The following is a 10,990-nucleotide window of genomic DNA, read 5'->3' as shown; positions in this document are numbered from 1 at the left end:
GCTCTCCATCTCTCCATCCCCCAGCCTGCATCGCTGTCGGGGGTTTCCGAAGTGTTGGTTTGTGACAGTAACTGCCGCTAAGTCTCCTGACGGCTGTGTTTATTGCTAAAACGTTTTCACCCCGAAACAGCTGGCGACGAGAGCCACCGGCCCGCGCCGAGGAGAGGAGCCCGGGGCCGGAGAGAAGGAGCCGGCGCTTCCCGCCCCGCCGCCGCCAGACGGGCCTCCCGCCGCCGCCACGGGCTGCCTGCCCCTCGCTGTCACCGGCTCGGGGCCGGCCGGCAGCGGCGGGACGCGGCCCTGGCAGCCAGCGCCCGCCCCGGCGACGCTTTTCTCCAGTCACACGTTCCCTCCCGGTGCTCTCCCCAGCGTAGCGGGGCCGGGCGGGGGGGAGAGAGCGGCGGGGAGACGCCGGGTCCCCCCCTTCCATGGTCCGGTCCGGTCCCGTCCCGCCTCAGCGGCCGCCCCTCACGGCCGCCTCCCGCCGCCCCCCTCCGCCTCCCGCCCTCGGCTGCGCGCGCACCGCGCTCCCCTCGCCTCCTCCCTCCCGGCCACCCCCCCCACCCCCCCCCGAGCTCTCGCGTTGGCTGTCGGGATCGCTGGCCGCTTTGGTTAATGTCCGCCATGTTTGCCATGGCGCAGGGAGCGGATCGAGCGAGCCCGGCGCGGATCTAGGGCTGCGGGGCGTGCGCTGTGAGCTACGGGCGGCCCCGCGGAGAGCTGTTCCGGGGCGGCGGGACCCTCCATGGTGGTGCGGGCCGGGTGCGGGAGCGGCTGGGAGGCGGCGGCGAGGCCGCACTGAAGGCCCCCCCCCCCGCCCGCCCGGCCCCGGGGTGTTATTGTGAGGGGGAGACAATGAGCAAACTCTCCTTCCGAGCCCGGGCGCTAGACGCCGCCAAACCGCTGCCCATCTACCGCGGCAAGGACATGCCCGACCTCAACGACTGCGTCTCTATCAACCGGGCTGTGCCGCAGATGCCCACGGGGATGGAGAAAGAGGAGGAATCGGTAAGGGAGCCGCGCAGGGGGGGCACCATTGTTTATCAGACACCCCCCTCCCCTCACGGGAAATAGGCCATCGGCATTCGCCAAGCGCACTACGCACGCTCCCCACCGCAGCGCTGCACGCTTCTTACGGGGCCCTGCGCAAAGAGCGCAGCGTAAACTGCTGTCCGACGCCGTAAGCGGGCCCTGCTCCGCCATCTTCTTTGCGTCCCGACTCGCGAGTGTTTTGATTAGTGCTTGGGGGGGGGGGGGGGGGGGGGGGGGGGGAAGGCCTTTACGCTAGCGTAAGAAGGAGGAAGGCGCAAGATGCATCTCTGAATGAGCGGGCGGGCGCAGTCGGCGTAGCGTGCCTTGGCTGCCGCCGCTTCCCCCGGTGCTCGGCAGCGGAGCGGGGCGGCCCGCGGCGCCCGCCCGCCGTAGCGGGCCTTGCGCTGGCCCTGCGGACGGGGCAGCGGAGGGAGCGGGACGCTGCCGTCCTACGGATTGTCCAGCTGCCCGCTGGCAGGGTCGGGGGCAGCGGGGCAGTTTGGGTTCGTTCCCCGCTGCAGGTGCTGCGGGGGGAGCGCTCGGGAGTTGTGGCGAGCGCGCGTCCTGCTCGCACTTTGTCGGGAGAGATGCGCCGCGCCGTGCACATCAGGTGTCGGATGCATCGGCTGGACGCGTTGCATTAAGCGTTAGGCTTTTAAGCGTTTAGGTGACTCCTAACTAAACCGGCGAGTGTTAAATAAAAATACACGTGATGCTTGTTCTTCTGGTAATGTCACAGTGCAGGGGAAAAAAAGCTTTTGCCCCCTTAAGTAAAGATAAGTTTCTGTTTTGTTTTGTTTTTTTTTATTTTTTTGACGAGCAGTAGGACAGCACCTCTTCACAAATGTTTGCCCGCAGTTCTGGTGTCGCTTGAATGCGCTGGCTGGTCTTACCGATCCTTAAAAACCAACTCTTGCGCTCCTTAAGAGTTGTATAAGGCTTAGCTATAGGCTGTCGCCTGCTGCGTCTGTACTTGGATGTACAGCCGATAGTAAATGCACCCTCAAGAATTTCTTCAATGAATCTGTGTCTCCGCCTCAGCCAAACCCCTATGCGTGTGGATTGGCTTTTCAGAGGTTACAGCTGTCAAAGGAGGCTCCATGCCTTTCCGATTGGTTTTCTCACTTGACTGTTGATATTAAAAGGAATTCTCTCTTTTACTGTTGCGGGTTGTTTTGTTGTTTTCTTTGTTTTCTGTTTCCCCCATTATTTTCCAAGGTGTAATACACTGTAATCAAAACTTCCAGTACTTCCCAAAGAGTAAATTTCTGCTAGAAGCTGGGAGCGTATTTAAAAGCAACAACAGTGTGGTACTAACGAAGCAATCCTGGAGAGTAATTTGGTTTTGTCAGTCTTTAAGGTCTACTTGCAAGTGCAGTGCTGTGTTTGCATCTAATGTTTATAAAATACGGTTGATTTTTCAAAATGATGGTGTTATTTTGGTAAATCGTGTTTTAAATAAACTTGTTAATGGAAAATTGCTGTAAGAGTTCCAGCAAGCAAGCTGCTTGTGGGCTGCTTAATGATTGTGAAGAAGATTAGGTTTATACTTCAGTAAAACTGCTTTAGTGTTGTACTAAAACGTTGCTTTTCTGTAAGAGTGAGGCTTAGTTTCTCCACACTGAAATGTGGCTATATTTGATATATTATGTAATATTAAAATGAAATGGTCATTGAAGCAATATATAAGCGTAGTGCTAGACACATCAGCCAGACAAGATTATAAACGGCACTGTTAATGGGTTGTTTAGATTATTGCTGTGTAGTGACAGTTTCATTCATGGAGTGGATGAAAAGTCACTGGACTTCTCCTAGTGTTCCACAAATAATTCTTTTAATGTAAATTTTTGTGGTAGTGGTATGTAAAGCCCTTCTAGGAAAGGCTGTTGTAGATGACAGTAGTTAAATAGTTGAGAAATATTTAAACAGCTTTTATTCATAGCAAGCGTTGCTCTGGTCGATTTGATGTATTTTTGAAAGGGACTTTTGCGGGGGGAGAGAGAGATCCACATGTTCCCTTCTGACATCTCGAGTGCTCGAGTGCCTCAGGGCTCTTTTTCAATCCCAACTTTGGCCAGGGGTGCATCTCGTGAAAGGTGTTTCAGCCGTCGGGGTAGCTGATGGTTTATGTTTGCTGTACGAAGCCACAAAGCTGATGTTACTCTGGCCTCGGTACGCTGCTTTCCCTGCTGTGCCACCCTGTGTGAAGCCTTGGTGAAATCAGAAAGGTCCTGTAGTGCCATGGGGTCAAATACCATCTTCCAGGTGTGACTTTTGCTGGAAATAACTACATAGTTACAGATGTGCGAGATTTAAAATGGTTAAGATAGGCTTGTGTGTCTGACCTGTTCTTTACAACCTAGTCTTGCTACGGCAGGCATCTGATTTGCTTTGTTCATGATTAATGTTTTGTATACACAAAACCACAGATTTTGGTCCATTTGTTTTTACTGTGGGTTTTTTTGTTTGTTTGTTTTTTAAGCTACTCTTATTCTTAGGACTATAGAAAGGTTTAAAGCCTAGAGGGGCTTAAGGATTGTCACTCATTTCTGCAACTATTACTAAAGTTATTTGGACTGTGTATTAAAATGTCATACAGTCGCTGTAGTCCCAGACTGGGCAACAGTACACGCTACAAAAAATTATACTGCCCCATTTGTCAGTCTGAGCATCTTTATTTGACTTTTCTTTTGATTTGATCTTGATGAATATTCTGGAACTATTTCTATTTAAGTATCTTAAAGATTTATATCCCCTTGCAGCATTTTACAAATCAGCAGCTCATTTCTCTCACTTGGAGATTCCAGCTGTGAAAGAATTAGGCTTCTGGTCTGTAGCATGTTTGTGTTAGCAAGTGTTTATAATTTGCCCTAAATTAAACCTGAGGAAGAAAATTGTGTGGGTTTGTTTTTTGTTTTGGTTTGGTTTTTTAACTCGTGAGAGAGAGATTACTGTTAAGCAAAAGCAGGAAGATGTCCTTTTGTGAGCTTCAGAAACTGAGCAGGGACATTTCGTATTGTTTTTTTCTGATGAGTAAGAGTTGTATTTCATAATGCTAATGAATTGTTTTGGCCAGAAGGGGGAAAAGTTGCAGAATAGATAAGCCCTGGTTTTGTTTCTTGCCGCATAACTAGGTGCTATTTATTTGAATACGTATTACTGGAGATTGCCGAGTTGCATGTTGTGGGGGAAAAATCATGCTTAATAATGAGACAAATTCAGGCTGAAGGCTTTCAGAAGTAAATTTACTTGAGTTGTTAGGAAGCTAAAAGCATGGCGGTAATTGATGATACCTAGATTGCCCGGTCAAAGCTACCTGAGCATTCATCTCAAAATTCTTGTTTGAACATACATTCGTGTGCAGCTAAGTTTGACATCGCATGACAAGGCTAAGGTTGTAGAGGGAAAAGCGCATGAATAGCGAATTAAGGATATGGTCTAACGTTATTAAAATGCTGACAAGAGTACAAATGAGAAGTGACTTTCACTTTCAGTCCTTGAGTGATCACCTCAGGATGATCTTTCACTGATCATTAAATACAATGTTCAATTTTAAGTATTTTGGCAGGCTGGAAGTAGTTAACTTGGAGAAATTTTTTCTTGCTTTCTGTTCTGTTCCTACTCTCTATCCCTTAGTTCATTCAGTTTCTGTTGTAGTGCTGGAAACCTGAAGTGTTCAGCATCTGGCTTTCAAGGCATCCTGGAGCTAGTGATGCTTCTGAAGCAGCATAGTAGTTCTCCTGTTAAAGCAGGAAGCACTAACTTTGCCCAAGTCATAGTTTTTTGTTTGGCTATTTTTGCTGATACGATGTAACATACTGAATATGTTTGCTGATACAGTGAACTGGAAGAGTTCAATCGGGAGGACTCTAAAAATACATGCATACACGTAGAGATATCATTAATTTTGTTGCAGAAATTGCTTTTTTCTAAAAAAAAAAAAAAGGTTTATTATGACCCAGTCCTACATTGACATTTTCTTGCACATATTCTTATGCCTAAACCTTTTTTTTGTTGTTTTTTTCTGTTTATGAGACCAAATATTAATTGTCACTTAATCTTTCCTTGGAGGGGCCTCATCCTGCATGTGTGAGCATAAGCACATTGGGATGGGATGGGGACTTCAGGGGTGCTCTGCTTTTGCCCCTTCTGTCTCTTGTTGAAATGGCACACATCTTGCAGATTATGCGCTTTTTTTTTCATTGCATTAACCAATAGTGTCATTTTTTAATAAGGAGAGTAATGGAGTTGTTCACACATTACAGCTGATTGTCAGCATAAAGGCAAGTAGTCTTGTTTGATACATAGTCTATGTGCTGGAATAGTGTTGAGTGCCTCCATACTACCGGATTGCTTTCTGCGAAATCGGAGTTTGGAGTTCAGTGCTCAAGTCTCCCCCTTCCACTCCAGACACACTACCACACCTTTATTGGGAGGCATAAGTCTTTTAAAGCTGATTTTGTTTACGGAAATGTTACGGATAGCTGTTTTCAGAGCATGAAGAGATCTTTTTTTTTTTCTTTTAATCCCGATTTAGCAATAATTATTTATACTAAATTATAATTGTTAACCAATAGGTGCCTTAATACAATTAGCTTGAATTTTATGATGACAATGGTATTTTTAGAGAGAGATGGAGTTCTGTTGTTAGTTGTGCTGTCGACATCAGTGACTTCTAGGAAGGTGCTTCAGTAAATGCAGTCAAGTATTACGGACTCGCACAGAAAGTGTGAGGTTGGAAGGGACCCTGGAGGTCACCTTGGCCAACCCCCCTGCTCAGGCAGGGCCACCTGGAACCTGTTGCCCAGGACCATGTCCAGATGGCTTTTGAATATCTCCAAGGTGGGTGGTTTCAAATATGTGAGGACTTACTTAAGCTGTTGATTAGAAGTACCTACCTGGTACTGTCTGATGTGCTTGTGTTTAGGTTTAAAAACATAAATGTACATAAATGACTCCCCATGTTGACAGAACCTATTTACCTTGAGATCTATATGTCAGATGTGCATTCATAACCTGTGGTTGAACCCTCAAAGTTGCTTACAAATGAAGGGCTTTGTCGAACAAAGAAAAAGCCAGGTCACCAGAGGATAACTTTAGTTCAAACCATGCAAATATTCTGTTTAAAAAAAAAAAACAAAAACAAAAAAAACCCAAAACCCCAACCCAAACCTCAAAAAGACTTCATGAAAGTTTAAGAATGAACCTCAAAAGACTGTACTTCCATGCAGAACTAAGTGAAATTAAGACAGTAGGCTTTCCTTAGAAAAGAAATGGGGTTTGTTTGAGTAGAATCAACTGGCTTATGTGCTGGGGAAATGTAATTCCCAGTAGAAGTTCATTTCTCAGTTTGAGTTCAGCACCTTTATTTATTTACTTACTCTGGGTATGTTTGGAGACTGCTGGGACTGCTGAAGCATGTTTGGTAGTAGGTAGCATAATGCTGTGTTGTGATCTTTATTCATGGAATTTTAAACTTCAGTTCTGTTTATGAACCTGCCTTCAGGTCCTGTGTTTTCCCTCTCCCTTTGAGACCCAATGCATCACGCGGTGATGTCCCTCACAAGTGCATATTTCAGCACCATTTCCCAGTCATTATTTCAGTTTTCAGCTGGGATCCTCTATCCTTCTTGTGCTTTCACCTGCAAAGCATTTTTGTGGCTAACAGAAACTTCCTTTCAGTCCACCGCTGGTACTTTTTAACATCCTGTTCGATAATGGTATACCAGACTTAATGCTAAGTAGGTTGGATTGTGTTAGCTTGAGGCTGCGGTGGGGATGAAAATAAGCTGTTGAAGAATGTGGACCCCATCTAAACTTAGAGTAGCTAAGCGTAGTTAAGTGGTGAACTGTTAAATTGAGTAGCCTTTGTTTTCATTTGTTCTGGCTGTATTTATGTGCCCGAAGTTAAACGATACAAAGATTTGCTCTTAAGTCTCAGACTTGCAATCAGTTTATTAGGGCTTATCACATTAACACCTGTCAGCTAACCTGTAACAACTGCTTGTGAGCATAGGCTTAGCCTGTGACAAATGTCAAGTAATTTATCTTGGAGTGTGCTTTTTAAGATACGGCTGAGCCAGGCAAACTGTGGTCTGCAGCTAGCAGGGATGGCCTGTCTGCTTTTTGCAGTACTGAGGCCTGTCTGACTCGATAATGGGAGGTGAAAGCTCACCGTGGAAAAGTTGAGCATCCTGTAGTTTAGGAGAAGTGGTAGGAGCCTGTGGGGATAGAAGACTTGGGAATGGAGCAGCAGGAGACTTCTGGGCTTTTGGTGTCATCCTGAGGTTAGATGGGTTCAGCCATATCTTAAAACCACACTCTTCATTTAGATAAAGTTGCGTTTTTGCTGCAGGCTAGAGTCGTATGCATGGGGTCAGTTAACACCGTCCATGAAACCTGTCCTAACTTGTTTGGGTGCCTGAGTCCATAGACGAGAACAATGGTATCTGCAGGGACAATCGAGAGTCACACCTCAGTTCATTATGCGGGAACTTTCCCTTATAGGTAGGTTTCCTCAGGATGAGGTGTAATTCCGTGATGAAAGCTTAGGAGAACGTTTTGAAATCTGCCTCTCTGCTTTGTCGCTCAGCTCTGGAATGTCCCAAATGTAGGTAGCAATTTTTCCTTTTCCTTCAATTTAAGAAAACCTTAGAAAGAAATACCTCAGGCAGCTTGAATTGTGGGATTTCTGTGTTGGTTAAGATCAGTTGAGATGTCTGGTTTGAATGATTTAGATCAACAGACATTAAATCTGCTTATATTAGTCTTGGGTTTTAATTATTTTTCATAAGAAAGATAATTTTGATTGGTGCTAGACATTCAGAAGGTTAATTGTAATTTATTTTGCCAACAAAGCTAATAAACTGTGTCTTGTTTATACTTATTTGAACAGTTATGTGCCTTAGCATATTTATTGTTCTAACTGTTCAACTTCTAAAAATATAAATAACACATTTAATATTTACATAAACAAAATTACAGTTAAATCTTAGGTGTTGCTAAAGCCATTGGTGGTGAAGATTAATTGTAGAACTGAAATTTTTGTAACAAGTAGAGAAGAACAGAACCAGAACTGAATTACTGTGTATGAAAAGGAGTAAGAAGTAGAGAAAATAAGTTTAGGAAACTAAAAGTAATACCAATAGAGACTGTCATAATGTCACACTTAATGTTGACTACTACTGAGTCAAAAACATTAAGTATTTTGGGATATACTATTCTAAAGTTTTTAATCCATTTTGCAAATTCCTGCTTGTTGATATGTGATAATCACAGTGTAGTGTGACTGAAAGGTGTTGCATTAAAATACTGTCCCTGTCCGTAGCAGAACTGCTCTAAATATAGGGGAGCAGAAGTTTGCAGAAAAAAACGCCCGAGTTCTTATTTTTCCTAATTGACTTTGGTGCAATTCTAATTGGGACTAAAATGTTCACACCAATAAAATGTCTAATCCTTTAAGGCAAAAGGAGAGATTACCACACCTGCTTCTCATTGTGTTTTTTTTTTTAAAAACCCTTATTTCTTCAAAACAAGCCAATGAGGAAATGGCTGGAGTAAGAATATTGGACTTTATTAGATACAAATATGCCTTTGGTCTGTTGGTATTAAAATGCACACTTCAGAGTGGAAAGAGCAGGTGAGCTGGCACCAGAGTTGTATCCTCTCACATAAGTTACTTGGCAAAGAAAAAAGTCATTCCCCACTGGTAAATGTGTGAGGACAGACGGTCTTTGTCTAATAGACTTATTTCTCGTGTCTCTGAAGTTTGGTGTGCTCCACACCTCACCAGTATTCCGTGAGTACTTCAGTAGAATTTTTCTCTGTAAGGTATTTTCTCATGTTTATGTCACCTTAAATTGTGAGAAGTTAGGGCTTACGCAGCTTGCCTTGTGAGCCTGTTCTCCAGTTTGTTAGGTGTCACTTTTCGTCAGTTCTCCATATCAATAAACTACTGTTTCCTCCATTGTATCTCATCACGTTCCCTGTGACACACAAAGTAGTTCATGCACATACTGGTTCTTAGCCAGCATATTTACAAATGTTTCCTACCCCCTTTTCCCTAGTTGCTTTCTGTTGGTTGCATTTTAATTTGTAATTTGGTTTTCTTGGCTTTCTGCCATTTTTATGGCTGCAACTCACACTTTTTATCTGTTTGACCAGTTTGAGTTGCTTCAAAGGAGAAATAGTTTTTGTTATGCATCTTGGTAATGTCTGATTCCCCTGTGCTAAACTTGGATATAAACAAAATACTGGATGTCATGCAATGGTATCCAGTGACTAGATAAGTAAGATAGAGACACACTGTTCTTGAAGTTAAAAAGTAATAATAATAATAATATGTTTCTTGAGTTAAAGGTGTTTGAGTTAAAATGGAATTTTGTAGTTAATAATTTTAATTCCTACAAATTACTGTGTGTGCACCTGTGTGTTAATTTTTTTTTTAAACATTTTTCTAAGTTGTCCTAACTTTAGAACAATCTCTGGTATCTCTTTTTTTTTTTTTTTTTTTTTTTTTTTTTTTTTTTTTTTTTTATAATATGATGGATTTCTGTTTTGTTTGTCAGGTCTTCAGCACTCCAGGTTTCATCACTTTGGTGAGGATGTTTGTTTTAAAAACTCCGTGAAGTACAAATTCCCTGGTATTGGTGTGCGTACCTCAGTTAAATAAAAATCCATAACGAGAACTTTGGATCTTACTCCTGGAAAGAAAATGTGACACGTGAGTCAGAAGGTTAAATGCATAGCGCAGTAAGAGAGGGAGAGGTACTGTAAGCAACTTGTTCTTGAATGTAAAAGTGATACCTGAAACATTCCAGGAAATTGCATTGCTGGTGAAGATTAAATTAGCGGGCTCATTTGGTACCCAAACTCTTGGTAACTTCACTTCAATGCTAAGGCAGTAAGGGCTGCTTTGATCACAGGAACTTATTTTTAGTGCACGCCTTTCATTTGAGCAGCCATACATGCTCACACCTCTTGATCTTTGACTGTTGTAACCAGCCTTTAGGCTTCTGATAGGCACCAACAAAATGAGACCCCACTTAACCTGTGTGACACCAGCGAGAACTGATGCTTTGAAAGACCAGATCTTTAGTATTAAGATAACACAGCTTCTTGGCTAACAAATGTCAAGAGCACGTAGCCTCAGACGTCTTAGCCACACGAGGCTCTTGAGTAGCTTCAAGCGAGGTGCTGGGACCAGAAGCAGCGTGTGTTGTTACGAAGCTGTTGGGTAATGCGGGTTTCTAATTGTGGGATGAAGTGAGGCAGCAGCCACCACCGCACTGCCTTTCCCAGGTCCTTGTGGCCTCCCAGCAGGGAGACAGATCCCGTGGGGAGGTGTTACCAGCTCCTGTTGGAGAATTTCCAGTCTTCCCTCCTAGTGACTCTTCCCGCTCTCCCCTGCGAGGAGCACAGTTTTGTGGCTTGTGGTCCCGTGAAGATTTTGATGCGTGGAGCCAGGAATTAAATTGAGTTCAGATTCTGTGTATACCATCACATTTAATAAAGAGGAAAACTAGTTGTTGTGGAATCTCAGCCTTTTAAAATACATTGTGGGGTTAATTACATGAAAAATAAGAGAGGATATTTATATAGAATCCTAGAATTGTTTAGGTTGGAAAAGACCTTTAAGGTCATCCAGTCCAACCATTAACCTACACTGCCAAGTCCACTCTAAGCCAATCAAGGGTAGACTAGACTAAACCATGTCCCCAAGTGCCACCTCTGCCCGTTTTTTGAACACTTCCAGGGATGGGGACTCCACCATCTCTCTGGGCAGCCTGTCCCAATGCTTGACCACCCTTTCCATAAAGAAATTTTTCCTAATATCCAACCTAACCCTCCCCTGGCGCAGCTTGAGCCCATTTCCTCTCGTCCTACCGCTAACTACATGGGAGAAGAGCCCGACACCCCCCTCACTACACCCTCCTGTCAGGTAGTTGTAGAGAGCGAT

The 10,990-nt window shown here is 44.3% G+C and overlaps 1 protein-coding gene across 1 annotated transcript in view; it reads left to right on the top strand.

Annotated features, from left to right (window-relative positions):
• The first annotated feature begins 855 nt into the window (after positions 1 to 855).
• EPC2 (enhancer of polycomb 2) overlaps positions 856 to 10,990 on the top strand; it is a 50,661-nt gene continuing 40,526 nt past the window's right edge. Inside the window, exon 1 of the mRNA XM_075710323.1 lies at positions 856 to 1,008. Coding sequence (XP_075566438.1) covers positions 856 to 1,008 — 153 coding nt within the window. The remainder of the gene's footprint in view (positions 1,009 to 10,990) is intronic.

The sequence above is a fragment of the Pelecanus crispus genome, chromosome 5 (genome assembly GCF_030463565.1).
Source record: "Pelecanus crispus isolate bPelCri1 chromosome 5, bPelCri1.pri, whole genome shotgun sequence".
NCBI classification, from domain to species: domain Eukaryota; kingdom Metazoa; phylum Chordata; class Aves; order Pelecaniformes; family Pelecanidae; genus Pelecanus; species Pelecanus crispus.
Note: the sequence above shows the minus strand (reverse complement) of the source record. Positions and strands in the feature narration are given on the sequence as shown.